Genomic DNA, 16905 nt, shown 5'->3' with positions numbered 1-16905 from the left:
AGAGCCCTTGGCTCACGGGCAGACTTCAGCCTGGGTCCCTGAGCCTCCTGGCCAGCAGCAATCCCAAAACACTTCTTCCTCAGATGCCAGGAATTCAGCGCTCTGTGCACATCCTGGTGCAATGACACCCTCCGACCAGGAACAGCCAGGGCTGTGTCAGGCAAACATCAGCCATACACTGCCGCCTGTCAGTGCCCATCCAGCCCTGAGCAGGGGCGCTCTAGGAACCACAACATAGCTATCTCCATGTTCCTTTGGTAGGACTGTCTCTGGGTGCCACGCCTAGCAGCTGTCTCTGTTGGGAACCAGTGGGAGACTCCACCCAGGAGATGTTTACCCCCATGTTCTGGACGTGTTTCATATTGGCCATCTGTGCCCCGCCTCCCGGAACTCCCCTGCAGCTCCCACTGGACACAGGAGCCTCCGTTCTTGTCCTAAACTCGGTAGAATCATGGAATCCCAGAATCCGAGGGCTGGAAGGGACCTCAGAAGGTCATCAAGTCCAGTCCTCTGCCTAAAGCAGGGCCAACCCAACCAAATCATCCCAGCCAAGGCCTTCTCAGGCTGGGACCTAAAAACCTCTAGGGATGGACATTCTATCACCTCTCCAGGCAATGCATTCCAGTGCTTCACTACCCTCCTAGTGAAACAGTTTTTCCTAATATCCAACCTGCACCTCCCGCTCTGTAACTTCAGACCATTTCTCCTTGTTCTGCCATCTGTCACTACTGAGAACAGTCTCTCTCCATCCTCTTTAGAGCCCCCCTTCAGGAAGTTGAAGGCTGCTATTAAATCATCCCTCAGTCTTCTCTTCTGCAAACTACATAAGCCCAAATCCCTCAGCCTCTCCTCATACGACATGTGCTCCAGCCCCCTAATCATCTTCGTTGCCTTCTGCTGGACCCTCTCCAATGTGCCCACATCCTTTCTATACTGCGGGGGCTTGGAACAGGACACAATGCTCCAGATTTAGCCTCACCAGTGCCAAATAAGGGAAACACCTTTTAGGCTGAGAAAGTCATAAGAATAGAACTGCCTAGCCTGGGGCTTAAATCCATGAACCTGAGAATAAGAGCATTGCAATAGTCACATAGCTGCCCAATTCCAACCCACAGGCAACTGCCTGTGGACGGCGAATAAAGGGATCTCTGCAAAGAGCAGATGGCATTTTGGTTTGCTATACTGGCGCTCTCTGGGGTGAAAGAGGCCAGCAAAGGGCAATGCTCCCTTTAATGAGCTATACATCGTGCAGCGGCTGGCTGGCCTCTTGGGACCTCGCTGCAGCCAGGCTCAGGAGAGGAAGACACCTCCTGAGTGATTTAGCTGTGAATCAGCTCCCCTTGGGTCTCCCTGGGACTGCGCTGCAGGTGCGGTGTCACCCTGCCTGCTGCACCCAGCCACGTACTCCTGGTGACCACGCCCTCCAGGCGGATAACGTTGGGGTGGTCGAACCGCGCCATGATGCTGGCCTCGCTCAGGAAGTCCCGCCTCTGCTTCTCCGTGTAACCCGCCTTCAGCGCTTTGATGGCCACGGGAAGCTCCCTCTTCCCCGGCACTTTCAGGTGGCCATAACACACCTCCCCCGATTCTCCTGCAAAGCAAGAAAAGACAAGGCAGAGGGCTCAGCATCACAATTCATTGCAGCCGTCTGGCACCCCAGCAGATCAGCCCCTGTTCTGTCATGAGGCTGAACTGCTGTCCAGAGCCAACAGCTCGGGGACCTGCTTCTAGCTGCAGCATGGTCCAGTGCTCCAGGGGTCAGGACTCCTGGGCTCTATTTCCCAACACCGCCTCACCTTAAGGAAACCATTGCCTAGCTCTGTGCTGCAGAGGCACACTTTTAATAGTAACAGAGAGGCGGCCGTGTTAGCCTGTATTCTAACAAAACAAACCAGCAGCCCTGTAGCACCTTAAAGACTAACAAAATACTTTATTAGGTGATGAGCTTCTGTGGGGTCTTGTGTTTTTTTGTGATGTGGTTTTGTTACCCACCTTTGTGCACAGTGGTGTTGAGATGTGCTAAGCAGGTCCTACTATAGGATTTCCAGCTTCCCTCACAACAGTGTGTCAGGAAAGAGGAAGAGAGGGGCTGGTTTAGTGAGAATTCCTGGCACCTCCCAGGCTGGGCCCCCTGGAAGCCATCTGAGCCTCAGGTCCTGACTGGTTCTGTGCAAGAGCCAAGCAGGAAGGTGCTCGGGTTCTGTGCATACTCTGGGTGTCACCAGTGGCTGACATCTCAGCCGCTTGCTCACTCTCTTGTGCACGTGCCTCCCAAGCCCCTCATCTCAGCTGCTATCACTTTCCAGGCGGGGGAAAAAAAAAAATCACCATTTTTGCTAAATTGGCTCAAGCACCTTCTCAGTCCAAATGTGAACACTGGGGGTGAAAGCCAAGGTGGCAGCTTAGCAGACACCCAAACGTGGATAGATGGAACCTGCAGCTGGTGCAAGTTGTCGTGGTTCCATTGGCTACAGCGGAGCGTCACCGATTAACACCAGATGAGCTTCTGACTTGGGACAGTTCACTCCATACATGAAGAAATTCTGCATGCGCGTTTTGTGCTCAGAAGGCTGCAGAATGGCTTAAGCCCTGGCTGAGGAACATCGTAATGCTCAGCATGGTCTGAATTTACTGAGTCCCTCACTTCTCCAGAGAACTGCACAAACCTCGGGGGAGAAATGTGTTTCCAAAGGAAATTCCAATTGCACGATGTGAACAGAGTCAGGGCACTCACCAGACCCGATGATTTTCTCAATTTTAATCCTGGAGGCCTCGATCTCTCGTGTGAACTCGTATGCAGCCTGGCTGGGGTCCTCGTACGTGTGTTGGTCCACATAGAACTTTGACTCGGGGAAAGTCACTGTTAGATACCAGCAGGGAAAGAAAAGGTGAGATGGTTCCAGGAGCAATGCCAGAGGGGCAGCTGGAATGCAGGCACAACAGCATTCCAAGTGGACTCTGCAGGGCCACATGCAGAGGAGAGATGGCTCAGCCGGAGGGGGCCTGTTCTCAGGCACCCCGCTTCCACAAAAGCCAAATTTCCCCTTCAGAACACAACCCTGCCCTGAGCAGCTCAAAGGCCTGGACACCCAGAGGGACAAGGCAGATCACCAGGAGTAGCTGGTCCAGAATTCAGGCCCTGCTGGGAAGCAGAGAGCAGCTCACCCCAGACACATCTACATGGAGATTTGGATTTTCTGCCTCATGTAGGCCTGTTAGCAGCATTTCCCACTGCCCCGCTCCCAGCCTTCCAGCGTGGGAGTTCCATCTGCTGAGATTCCCCTCATGCTGGGAACCCATGAGTTACTGACACACCACAGCCATCCTCCCACAGCTCACAGCCTGGCCTCTGCACCCAGCACTGTCAGATGAGAATGAACGCAGCCAGTGCCCCGCAGCTGCCAGCCCCCAGACACTCGCTGAAACCGGAGGCTCCATGTGCTTGGTGCCCTGAAGACAAGAGCCCGGCCAGCCATGCACCTACCCTGGCCATTCTGATAGTGCATCTTCTCCTCATCTGAGTCCTGGAAAGCCTTGCTGTAGCCACAGTGTCTGTCATGGAGACAGAAGGGGAAAGGGAAGCGTCCCGATAGAGCACCACTGTTCCCATCTCACACGCCCAGCCGGGGGTCACCAGAGAGGGTTGCAATGAGCAGGGTGCAGTACCTGAGATTCACCCCAAAGCTGGCCAGGAGCTGCCTGCCACTGCCACGGCCCCCGCCCCTCTTGCTGAGATCGGACACACGACAGCTGCACTGCAGATGTGGACTGCCACCCCCAGCTCTCGACTTGCTGGGATAAGGCTGCCCTGTGTACCACACCCAGAGCAAGCAGCTTGGAGAACACCATCCCACCCAGCCCCTTGAATATCTGCTCTTCACTGCTCTGGGTTTGTCCCTGCACAGCCTGCAGCACCACCGTAGTCTGGCAGCCCCTCCAGTCGCCCTTCACAGCAGGGCTTCTGTACACCACCACCCACCAACCATCATGCACATCAGCCAAACGGCGCTGCCACCGTTGAGCATTTTGAACTATCGACATTGCATCCTCCCACGTTGGCCACCCCCCTGAGCAGCAGGAGCTCGCGTGATGTGGAGCGGACAAAACTGAGGCAGAAAAGTCCTAATAGATGAAATCCGCATCTTTAGCAGGTGCAATGGCAATCAATAAAAACATGGATTTGAGTAACAGGGGCACATGAAGCAGAGGGCTGGGGGTGTAGTGTGGATCTCACTTGTCATCTGAGACAGCTTCCACTTCTGATTATGGGGAAAACAGTCAACAAATCAGAAACTGCCTCTACAGCCAAGTTACGAATACAGTAATAACTGTAACCAGCCTCTTCATTGTGGAATCATTCTAAGTCTCATTCCAACACCAGCCGAGTGTCCCAGCACTAGTAATACAGGTCACTACTTATCATCATGGTTTTATCTGCAAGTGCTAACACTGATTTTATCAGATTACTACAACACACCATATCCTTGTGGCATGCCCAGAATGTGGTTCATGGCAATCTGGCTCATAGGTTTACCAGGTGAATTACCCTTGATTAACTTCAAAGTATCTGTGTACCATCGGCTGGTACAGCTTTTGGAACAGTACATGCATGTCCATTCATAGTGCTATGGATCCAGCAGACAGGCAGCTAGCTCCAAAGCACCTGACTATTGGCTTATTTTACATATCCCTTCCTTTAGTGATGGAAAGGAGCTGAGCATTGGGTTTGATATGCTACCTTTGCTGATTCCTCGCCCATGATTTCAACCATGCTGCTGTAGCATGGGGACACTGTTTGATTATCTGTAGCATTCAGCCATGAATTTGATTGCCTGGTTAGTTACAGCAGGCACTTCTGCATTGATGTTACCCAGCAGAAGGGGAGTAACCAGCCTGCAGAATTTTCAGCAGAGTGCTGCTTAGGAGGCCAAAACAGGAAGTTACTATATCACAGCCTGAGCGCATGGATGCATACAGCCCTGCCTCAATGTTCTGGAGCTGCTCTGCAGCAGCATGGATGGCTACTACAGCTCTCTCTTGGACTGTGAATTCCATAATCACTAAATATGTTAGGCTCTGAGCAATGCACTGATGGAAGAGTAAGACAAATACATCTATGTCATCTGAGAACACTGACTTTCCCCCACGTTCTCTTTTGCAACCACCATGGTTTGTGGTCTGCAGTACAGAATGAGAAGCGACTCCCTGCGAAGGAGTAATGCAGAAAGGGATCTCAGAATCATTGTGGACCACAAGCTAAATATGAGTCAACCCTGTGACACTGTTGCAAAAAAAAGCAAACATGATTCTGGGAGGTATTAACAGGAGTGTTGTGAGCAAAACACAAGAAGTCATTTCTTCCTCTCTATGCTGATTAAGCCTCAACTGGAGTATTGTGTCCAGTTGTGGGCACCAAATTTCAAGAGGGATGTGGAGAAATCAGAGAAAATCCAGAGAAGAGCAACCAGAATGATTAAAGGTCTAGAGAACATGAGCTATGAGGGAAGACTAAAAGAATTTGGCTTGTTTAGTTTGGAAAAGAGAAGACAGAGAGGACATATTAGTGGTTTTCAAATACCTAAACAAGTGCTACCAGAAAGAGGAAGAAAATTGTTCTCCTTGGCCTCAGAGGATAGGACAAGAAGTAATGGACTTAAATTGCAGCCAGGAAGGTTTAGGTTGGACATTAGGAAAAACTTCCTAACTGTCAGGGTGGTTAAACTCTGAAATAAATTGCCTAAGGAGGTTGTGGAATCTACATCCCTGGAGATATTTAAGAGCAGGTTAGACACACATATGTCAGGGAGGGTCTAGGTGGTGCTTGGTCCTGCCATGAAGGCAGGGGACTGGACTCGATGTCCTCTCGAGGTCCCTTCCAGTTCTCATGTTCTGTGATGCTCCTGACTTCCTCTTGCAAGGTGGCTGTGTCTCCTCAGTTGACCACTGTGCCTCACTGGTTTATTTCAGCTCAGGTGCTTTCTTTGCTCGTAACAATTAGCTTATGCTAATTATGTGTGGTGCTGATGAAATTATATGTGGTCTTGAAAAAGGTTTTAGGATTAAAAAAATAATCATAGAATCCTAGGGCTGGAAGGGACCTCAGGAGTTCGTCGAGTCCAGCCCCCTGCCCAAAGCAGGATCAACCCCAACTAAATCATCCCAGCCAGGACTATGTCAAGCCGGGACTTAGAAACCTGTTGTGCCAGAACAATGTCACTCGAACTCTCTCTTACTCTCATTAACTGTCAAGACAACTTTCTGGGGAGGCAGCTGAGCATTAGTTCTCATCTCATGCTCTCTGCCCGCTTCTGTAGCTGAGCTTGATCTTGTGACACTCATTGTGCTGAAGGATTTTCATCTGTCCAAGACAAGGTCCGCAGCACCTGCTACCATCCCATGTCCAGGGTCAGTTCTGAAATTTGTCACACAGTCCTTGATGACACAACATGCTGGCCAGGGTATGGCTGAGCCATCAGTGACTGCACTGGAACTGATAGGAAGTATATCTCGCTGACACTTCTGTCTGTAGCTGCTTCTCTAGCTTAGATTCTCTAGCTTAGGTTCAGCCTTGTTACCAGAGACAGGGGTACAGAAACCAGCTCACGTGATAAAACATTATTGATGTAAACCTCTCAGGAACTTGCTTACAGGTCTACCACTCATAAGTAGAAAATAGTGTATCTGGTTACATGACTAACTGATAAGCATCTGCTTAGCAGCTCCCCTGCTCCAGGTAAACAGGGGTGGCTGGCTCAGGCCACGTCTACATTTCCCAGAAGACTGACCCACTCGAGGTCGATCTTCTCAGGTGTGATTTCACGTGCCTGGTAGAGACGCGCAAAATTGACCTATCAGAGGTCGGCAGTCGACCCCTGTACTCTTCACTATTGTGAGGCGTAAGGGAGGTTGATGGGAGAAACTCAGTGAGGTTGGCCAGGTAAGTCGACTGCAGATTGATCAGTTGCTGCTCATATTAACAGCAGAACTTCAGCGATATGAACTGACTGGTCAACCACACACCTCATCTGGAACCAGAAGTACGCACCCAGGCAGCAGAGAACAAAACCCCAACGGCTGCACAGTCAAGGTCCAGAGGCCCGAGAAAGTAACAAACTGGCTCCCAATAGTGAGAATACGAAATAAATACAATAAATAAAAAGTTCAAGCACACCTGGTGGTCTGGATTTGGTCCAAAGCCACCTGTGGTTTGACTCCTCCTGCCTGACATGGACACAGTACAAGGTGCTATGAGACAACTGCTTTCCCAACGGGGCTACGGCACCTTAGCTCCAGGTCCCCCATCTGCTGTGTTAGGTAACCGGGAGCCCGGCTCTTGTCAACTCATCTAACGCTGCCAGGACCACGCTGGTCTCTCAAAGCATTTCCATAGTTTGCCCACTGCCATTCTGCCTCTACATCTGCTGCTCTCAAAAGCACTTCACTCCCCGTTGACTGGACGGAGCAGAGTTCCCAGGTGTGAAACTCACACAGCCTCTTCTTGCCCCATCTCTGTGCAGAGCTGAGATAGCGTCTCTGAGTTCAGCATGCAGTAACCTCTGTGGGTCTCCTACCTCTTCTTGCAGATCAGGACCACCAGCAGGACTACAAGGCCAGTTATCAGGGTCAGGCAGATCCAGATGATTGTCATGGTGTCATACCTGAGAGCTACTGGACGAGAAACATCACAGAAGGGGAACTCAGGGCACGTGGGCCAGGTGTGAGGAACCCACTAACCCCCCGCTGTAAAGCTACAGTCCATAAGATAGAACAAACTGCCCCATCGCCACGCCTGCCACTGAGGGTCTTGGTGGGAAAGATATTAAGTTTCCTGACCCCCTATGTGGTGACCTCTTTACAGGGGAAACTGAGGCATGGAGCAGGGCCACAAGTGAGTGCAGAACGCAGCAGTGCCGGCTGCCAATTCCTTGTGCTATCTGGAATCCTGCGTCTTCACTGGGGCCACGATCCCCAGCGAGTTGCTACAATTCTGGGGCCTTGACCCACGGTGCGCTGTGTGAGTCCTTCCCAGTACATTGGGGGAGAATTTGTCCCGCTGGGCACGCCAGAGGACTGTGGAAAAGCCCTGGAGGGCTGTCCCGCAGCAAGGATTTCACCTGCATCTGCCCCCCAAAGAGCAGTCACACTCTGCGAGAGCTCCCCTCCGGGTCACAGCCAGACAATCCCAGTTCTGTGGCTCTGTCCACAGAAAAGGAGAGCGGGGGAGGCTGTGGATGCGGGAATAAGCTGGCGGGGACAGCGGTGGGAGCGGGGCCCTGTGGAGTGATACCAGCAGCAGTGGGCCTGCACCGGTGGATGTCCTGATTCTAGGGAGGTGCCAATGGCCACTCAAAGGTCAGAGGCTGGCGGGCAGGGTTCAGAACAACACTCAGCTAGGAGCTGGGCTAGCTCCGCAGGGAAGGCAGGACCACTGGGGTCTCTCCTGCCCACCTCCTCGCCTTCAATGTCATGTCCCAGACCCAAGAGCTCAACCTCCCCCAGCTTTCCCTCCCCATCCCACAGCCACCACCCCCTGCCCCTTTGTGCCAGAGCTGCTCCCAGCCCTTCCTGCTTTCCCACAAGCCCGCAAGCAACCACCCCCCACTGCCACCCCAGGTATCAGCTGCTGCATCACCCGCGTCAGTGCCCTGCACTGCCAGCCTGGCTTCCAGCAGAGCTCCTGCTCGCCTGACTCAGCCTGTCTGTGTACTAGTCTCCCATCAGCCTCCCTCTGACTGGGCGGTGGATGCTGCGCCAGCTGCCCACTGGCTGTGTGTCTGGCTGCTGCCCTGTAACCCCCACACCTCACCCTCTCACGCACTCACTCGCTTTGCCTGTCTCCACCTCCACCATCTGGCTGAACCTCCCACAGCCGGCCGAGGTCCGGGCCCGAACCTGGAAGATGTAGCGGGTTGCAGGCTTGAGCCCAGACACGGTGACACTCGTGTCTTTGGACTTCAGCGTGGAGTAACTCTGCATTTCCTTGTCCTGGTGGAGAGCAAGGCAAAGATCTCACTGAGACGCTGCAGGGGCTGGGGAGGGCCCAGAAGTAACCTCCTCTGTGTGGCTGGCTAGTAACAGCAATGCCACCCAAGCAATAACCCCGTCTTCACGGGCCTGGCCAGGTAGCAGCGCCTGGCCCAGCAAAGGGCTGTTACCTTCTCGTAGTACTTGACTTCGTACTCCAGGATGACGCCGTTGGGCTGGTCTGGCTCATGCCACAGCAGCGTGACGCTGTTCTGACCTGCGCTTTCCTGGCGAAGCACCATCACCTGGGATGGGGCTGAGAACGCAGATAAAGCACGTCAGAAACGGGGCCTGTCCCCCGTAACAGCGAGCCGTGCGGCAGCTTGGGAATCCGAGCCTCTGGGGCCCTGGAACTTCCAGAGCCTAGACTGAGCCCAGCCATAGCCCCAAGCTTCGGGCCTCCAGGCACGTGGGCAGAGGAGAGCCCAGCTGCCTAGCACTGCCCCTGAGGGTAGGACACAGCTGTCCAGTCGCTGGGGCCCCACGCAGCGCTGATCCCTCAGAATCCCTACATAAGCACACCGGCCGAGGGCTCCACTCTGCTCCTCAGTGACGAGGGGCAGCGACCTCCTGGCACCCCCAGGATGTGGACCTGTGAGCACCACGACCAACCCCTGGGGAGCTGCTATGCCAAGGGGTATCTATTAGCGCAGGCAGCACCTCCAGCAAGCACGGCAGAGTACCAGCCGCCGGCTGCTGGCCTTTGTGTGCGGTGGGAAAGGAGCAGGCGACGGAGCATGAACTTGCGTGCGACCCTGTGGGAAGAGAAGCGAGGGGCAGGTCGAGGGGTCTGTGCCCTGCTCTGTGTTCAATACACAGAGTGTATTGTCAATACACAAATATCTGAGGTGTGCCCGGGCAGCGGGGGAAATGGAGCAGCCCAGCACAAGACCACAGCCGAACAGTCTGGGAGGTGGTGGTGATGAGGGGCTGAAAGCAAAAGGAAGAAGATTAAATCCTCGCTCACTCGAGGCGTGCTCCTGCAGACAGCAGCCCCGTGGTGAGCCCCAGCGGCCCTGTTGCCCCAGAGCTGGTGCCGCACAGACCGAGGACCTACACACCATTGCTCACAGGTGCCTGTCTGGTCACCACGCCCGAGCCAGCACAGCTGCAGGCCACCCCACACAATGGCCACCAATTCCCTTCTCAGTACAGGGAATCCAGGGTCAACACTGCGCCCTCAGGGGCCTGTAGGCAAACGCTGACCCCTGGGGTTAGGGTCCAGCCGGACCCAGCGGGGGGATGTGCACACCGGTTACTGTGGCCAGGGCCTTGTGTGGGTTTCTGCTCCTCCTACCTGCCTGGTTCGTGGTGATGTTGACTGTGGCGAATCTCCTGGGCTCCAGGCTGAGGTCGGACACGCCATTGACAGCCTCCACCCAGAAGGAGTAGTTCATGTGGGCCATGAGGCTGGCCACCACGAGGGCAGGCCGCGCCAGGCTCGTCTGCTGGGGAATGAAGCGGATCCCGCTGCCACACGCCTCACACTGGTCCAGGCCCCACGCGCAGCGCCTGCAGATCACGTTGTACGTGATGTCAGTGCGACCCCCCTTGTCCAGGGGTGCGCCCCACTCCAGGGTCACCGAGGTGCCATTCACACTGGAGACCAGGTTCACGGGAGCAGAGGGGGGCCCTGGAAAGAAGCAGAGATTCATCCTGATTGGTGCCGTGCGGTGCACGGAGGGAGGGGATGGCAGAGAGAAGAGCCATGGGACAGGGATGTGATCTGCAGGATGGAATAGGGTGATACTGCCTGACTGGAGGGTGATGTGCGCTGGCTGTGTGTGGGAAGGGAGAGGGACAGGAGTAACACAGCCGAAACACAGGCTAACTTGAGGGTGACAGGCTATGTGAGAACCCTGCCTAGAACAGAATTAGTGGTAGATTTCACAGGTCTCCCAAGACCCCGTGTTCTTCTAGACGTGTGGCTCACGTCCACCTCCCATTAGGCCCAGTGCTCGCCACGTGCACCTGTAATGGAAGTTCTTCCTCTAGCAGCATTTGCAGGCGGCAGCTCTGGCAACTCCTGCTCCCTTCCCCCCATCCTCAGGTCTTTCTTAGTAGAAACTCCAACTGTGGGGACGGAGGGCGGGTCGTGGCGCGGACGTGAGCACCTCATCTCAGAAAACTGCTTTTAATTCTTTGAGCGCCTGCTCCTGTCCAGTCCACCGTACGCGACTCCGAGCAGCACTGCTGGAGGCCGTTAGGCATTCGTGGACGTGCTGACGGAAGCACAGCTCAGCCAAACTCAGCGTTGCCTCTGGCCAGCTAAGTGACGGTAGAATGAGACGTAAATTTGTCGGTAGAGGAGCGGGTCACAACTGTGCAGATGTGCTGGAGGGGTACCTGTGCCAGGAAAGCCATTGAGGATGTCCGGACCCTGGGGGAGTGGGCACAGATGAACTGAGGCCAGGGTATCCCCCACAGCAGGGGCGTATTCATTCAAATACCCAGGTTGAGATCTGCTGCCGAGGTACCAGTAGGCCCTTCGCGCCGCCTCCAGTGCAACAAACAGTTGCGTTGGCTCCTGAAAGGCCTTGGTAGGCTCCAGGCAGAAGGCCGGAGCTCGCCACACGTCCACAGCGCGCAGACGACCTCCCCCACTGTCTGGTGAGGCTTGGGGAAGTGCCTCCCATGATGATGGAACCCAGGCCTGGCGGTGCCATCCTGAAGGGGTCAGGAGCAGGGGCAACCCCTGGCCTGTGCCGCAGGCCTTGCCCCTCCTCCACCCTTTCCCCTTACCCCTCCTGCCCAGGCAACAGGGCCAAGGGATTATGAGGGGGTCACGGTCAGGCGGTGGAGGCAGCAGGACTCACCTCTCCCCACCACCCACTGCTCGGGCGGCGGGAGCAGCCGCCTGCTGTGCGCTGCTGTCCTCCCCGCCTGCTGCCCCTCGCTGCTCCGCTGGCAGCAGGAGCTGGAGAGCTGCGGAGGAGAAGTGAGGTGCGGCAGGCTGGGAGGGCGGCACGGCACAGCAGGCTGCTGCTCCTGCTGCCCACGAGGTGAGCGTGGGGACGGGGGGAAGAGAGGCAACCACCTGACCCTCAGCCACAGATAATCTCCCCATTCCTCCCGTCCAGAGGCTGGTTGGGGCGGCGGCTGTGGGGGCCCCCAAAAGTAGGGGGCCTGCGGCATTTGCCCCACCTTGTCCTAGGGATGGGACGGCTCTGAGGCCTGGGGAATGATGCAGGCTCCGGCAGGCCTGTTTCACCAAGGCTGAGGGGCGTTGGCGCCACAGGGGTGAGCAGTGGCGGGACACGCCCCTGGATTGGGAATGGTGCCTAAGGCACAGAGACCTTGGCCTTGGGCCCTTTGAGCGGGGAGCTGCTGTAGTCGGTGTGGATGTCCTGGGCAGCTTGCAGGGCCTCTGGTATGGATGATGCTTCAACACGGCCAGAGCCTCTCTGCTGTGCGGTGTCACAGGCCTGCATGGGGCTAGACAGCTCAGCGGGAGTCAGTGCCCATGATCCTGATGAAAGGGTTGAGTCACCTGGCGTGGCCAAGGCTCTCCTCTGGCCCTTCCTTTCCCTGACGGGAGGCGGAAGATCTGTCCCTCATGGTCTCCGCTGCACTCTTGGACAAGGCCAGCATAGGGGACTGGCGCTGGTTGGAAGATCTGGGGGAGAACTCTGCTCCAATGCCGCAGTGCTCAGAGCTGAGTCCAAGTGCTGCTCTGGTGCCAAAGCCAATGCTGACTCCATCAGGGCAGCCCAAGGGCAGATAACACACTCCCAGTTAGTCCCGAGCTCGAACGATGGAGAGATGCCACGTCAGCACCGCCTCCTTTCCCAGACTCCTCTGGCTGTGCGAGTTGCTGATGGGCACAGGATGCTTGCAGAGGTCACAGTGCTCGACCGGGAAACTGGCCATGCCTCAGCTTGGGGCAAACAGTACCCTCTGGGACTAACGACTGATGCTTGTCTAGAGCAAAATAAAGAAGAAACAGGTCGTTCAGCCGAACGACACAACAAGCGGGCAGGAGGCCGCAGAAGGTTCCAGCACCATCACTGGTGACAAGGAGGAACTGAGAGTGGCGGGAGCGCGCAGCAAACCTTATACTCTGCCATGAACGTGCCACTCCAGGGGGCGCTAAGAGTGCTCCCTTATGGGTACCGCTAAGGGAATGACTTCCAGCATGTGGCAAGCAGATGCACCTAATGTGGAATGGACGTGAACAAGCACCCGAAGAAGAATATGTTTTATTAATGTGATATACATATTTATATGTTAGCCAATATCTAAATGGCAAGTGAGCGTAGCAAGTGGTACCACAGCCTCCGTATTGCGACGTCAGGCCCAATGCTGGCAATGATACCATAAAACTACATGTACCGAACAAGATTGTTTTAACAACACATCTCCATTAATATACTGTGTCACTGAACAGGAAGTACGACTGGTTCTTAAAGGGCATTTATCTGCATGACTCACCACACTGCCGGTTAGGCATAGTTTTGTCTTCCACCGAGAGCAATCCCAGTTAGCTTACTGTTTATCAACCAGGCAGTTTTTTTTTCCCTGAGGAGTTGGTTGTGGTAGTTACCATGCAACTCCCAAAAGCAGGAGAAATAATTTATATGTTGGTCTGGTTTTTTTCTTCCTTTTTTATCACTTGCTTCCATTAGGTTGCTGACTTTAGCTGTCTTTGATCAAACAGTTTAGCAATGTGTCCAGCATTTGTAAGCATCCACTCCCTCACTACCATGAGTTTATGGATTTAGAGACAGTTTATGTCGCCTGTGGTCACAGTAGTAAATGTTCATATGTGTATTTCATTTTACATGTATAGAGAGTAATCAATATTTCCATCTAGATTTTGGAGTCTCCTGTTTTGCAAGAACATGGAACAGCCTTTTTCCTGCTCTTGAGAGTTTTGTGCAGTCCTGATAAGGTGATATTAAATTAATTAACAAAGAAGTATACAGAAGTGATATACTTGTTTTTATGGAATAACCAGATGATATAATATTTCACCAAGAAAGAATTAAATCTTTTGGTACATGCATGAAGTCGCTTTGCTTAAAAATATAAAATTTAAATAATGGTTAGACCTGACCTGATTAGAGTTGTTTATAATGTTTCTATAGTCGATTGTCCATATATTGTAGGTTGAGATATAGATGAGATGTAGTTGACCAGTGTGTTGTTATATTGTGGTTTGTTTTCTTCACTCATATCTTCTGATGTCTCTGGCCTATTGGATATACCCTTAAATAGGTTAATATGATGAAAATGGTCAATTTTTTATTTGTTGTTGCATGTCTCTTGTTTTAGTGACCCTAATTTACATAGATTAATTTAGCTTCTTTACAGTGTAATAGGGCCAAATGATTTATGATGCTTTTGTTCTAATTTTCTCAGAGCTTTAGCACAAATATCCCTGTTTAGATGCTTTGTAGTTTCTGCAACATTTATTTCTATTGCATTAACTTGTGCTTTACTAATTTTCCACCTACTATATATTTTAGAGAGTTTGTCTGTTTGATAAAGAACTCCTCCTAACCAGTAAGAGCTAAGACCATCGAATTCGGTATACAGCTTCTTCTTATAACCTAAAGCAAAGTAAGGGTTTGGTTGCGCCAGGAAAGCAAGATGTGCATGGGATGGGATTACTTCTCATAAGCAAGACACATTGTAAGCAAGACCTAAGAAGTAATTCTTCTTCTTTACTCTGTGCTGATTAGGCCTCAACTGGAGTATGTGTCCAGTTCTTGGCATCACCATTTCAGGAAATATGTGGAGAAATTACAGAAAGTTCAGAGAAGAGCAACAAAAATGACTAACAGTCTAGAGAACATGATCTATGAGGGAAGACTGGAAGAACCGGGCTTGTTTAGTTTTGAAAAGAGAAGACTTAAAGGGAACATGATAGCAGTTTTCATGACCTAAAAGAATGTTACAAGGACGAGGGAGAAAAATTGTTCTCCTTGGCCTCTGAGGATAGGACAAGAAGCAATGGGCTTAAACTGCAGCAAGGGAGGTTTAGGTTGGACATTAGAAAAAGGTTCCTAACTGTCAGGGTGGTTAAACACGGGAATAAATTGCTAGGGAGGTTGTGGAATCTCCATCACTGGCAATATTTAAGAGCAGGATAGACAGACATCTATCAGAGACGGTCTAGACAATGCTTGGTTCTGCCGGGAGGGCAGGTACTGGACTCAGTGGCCTCTCGAGGTCCCTTCCAGTTCTGGTAATTTATGATTCTACGAAAACCAATCAAAAAAGAGAGAGAATCACCGAATCAAGTATAGCCCTCAAAACTGATATAACTGAGCAAATATTGAAAGAGACTAAACCACAATGAGCGTGAAAAACAGGACGAACCTGGAACAGGACTGCTTCTCAATAAACCTCACAGAAAAGAGATAGAATGGAGAAATCTAGTTCTCTGTTTTGGCACAGCTAAATCAACGCTTTAGGTCTGAAAACTAGCAGAAAATATTATTGGAATTCAAATTGACTCTAGCCCTCTTTTGTTAAAACACAGAGGACATTAAGTTTACAGGGCTGAAGAAAAAATACATTGATAGAATTCCCATTTAAATTTTGTACTTATATCAAACAAGTAACACAAATTTTAACAAGCCCTCTTTTAAGAAATTCAAAATAAAAGTTAACATTGTATTTTTGAAATGTACAATCATTAAACAAAGCACGTACATTTTCCATTTACTCCCCCCAGCCTCCGCAAACCAAAACCAAAACCAAACCAAAACAAACCCCTTAACTGAGTTGAGGACCCGAGCAATGCCAGGTAAATCTGCTAGTAATAGTCTAGTGCTTGACTGATAAAACAGACGCTTACAATCTTCTGAGAGATACACTGCTTTCTCCTACTTAGAGGCTGGATAGGGGTTTGTGGGGCTCTGGGCCAGAGCAAGTGGGGGCCCCTTCCACTTGCAGTCCCCCCCCTGCTATCTCCCCTTCTCTGAACTTCTGCCAGGGATATGGGGTTGAGTGTAGGGACTTGCCACGCTTGACCTCACTTTAAGCTAGTCTAAGAGGAAGCTTCATACCAAATTTGCTGGTCCCAGCTCTTACCTTTTAGGAGTTCTTCAACAAATGGATTCACAGATGGACGGACTCACAGACAGACGGATGCGTGAGCTTTCTGATACGTGTACAGAGAGAAAACAATGAGCAGTCCCATGGCACCTTATAGACTAACATGTTTTTTTGGAGCGTGAGCTTTCGTGGGTGAAGACCCACTTTGTCAGATGCATCCGTAAGTCTATAAGGTACAACAGGACTTCTCGTTGCTTTTGCAGACACAGACTAACACGGCTCCCCCCCCGCCCCCCATACAGAGCATATCAGTGTAAAACTGGCTTTAGCGGCAACAAAATGAAAGCATCATTGGCCACATGACAGACACACACAACCCACGACGAGAGGAGGAAACCCTGCCCTAGGCTGGCGAAGGAGATTGTAGCCACCAAGGCAGTCCGTAGGGGCAGATGACAAGCGCGTGCTGGCTACGCCAAGTGTATGAATCATCTGTATGCCCAGATGCACATCTGTTCACATGCATGAAGCACTACTAACATCAGGCACACACCAAGATGTCACTTGCGCTGGATTACATCGTGATCCTGTTCACTTTTGCTAAGTATCCCGTAACTCCAGCCATCTTCTGTCTCCATGTCTCTGCTACCTCATCACCCGGGCCTAGAGCAGTGGGAGGTGAAGCTGCAGCCGAGGCAGGACAAGGGACTAACCCCCCGCTGCTGGCACAGTGAGTGAATGGTGGCATCCTGCCCACGGGGGTGCTGGCTTCTCATTCTGTAGCAGGGAGGAAGAAGATAAAGCAGCTGTGCTGGACGCACACGTCAGCTGAGTGTTCCATGTCCTTAGCATGGATACGGAGGCAGATGAGGGATT

General features: G+C 52.2%; 1 protein-coding gene across 1 annotated transcript in view; it reads right to left on the bottom strand.

The window, feature by feature from the left end:
* EPHA8 (EPH receptor A8) overlaps nt 1-16905 on the bottom strand; it is a 74500-nt gene that overhangs the window by 8847 nt on the left and 48748 nt on the right. Inside the window, exons 4-10 of the mRNA XM_074975916.1 lie at nt 10322-10657; nt 9156-9280; nt 8823-8985; nt 7572-7668; nt 3485-3552; nt 2735-2860; nt 1406-1591 (exon numbers count right to left, since the gene is read on the bottom strand). Of these exons, the coding sequence (XP_074832017.1) occupies nt 1406-1591; nt 2735-2860; nt 3485-3552; nt 7572-7668; nt 8823-8985; nt 9156-9280; nt 10322-10657 (1101 nt within the window). The remainder of the gene's footprint in view (nt 1-1405; nt 1592-2734; nt 2861-3484; nt 3553-7571; nt 7669-8822; nt 8986-9155; nt 9281-10321; nt 10658-16905) is intronic.

This window comes from Carettochelys insculpta, chromosome 23, assembly GCF_033958435.1.
Source record: "Carettochelys insculpta isolate YL-2023 chromosome 23, ASM3395843v1, whole genome shotgun sequence".
NCBI classification, from domain to species: domain Eukaryota; kingdom Metazoa; phylum Chordata; order Testudines; family Carettochelyidae; genus Carettochelys; species Carettochelys insculpta.
This window is presented reverse-complemented; position numbering and strand designations above follow the sequence as displayed.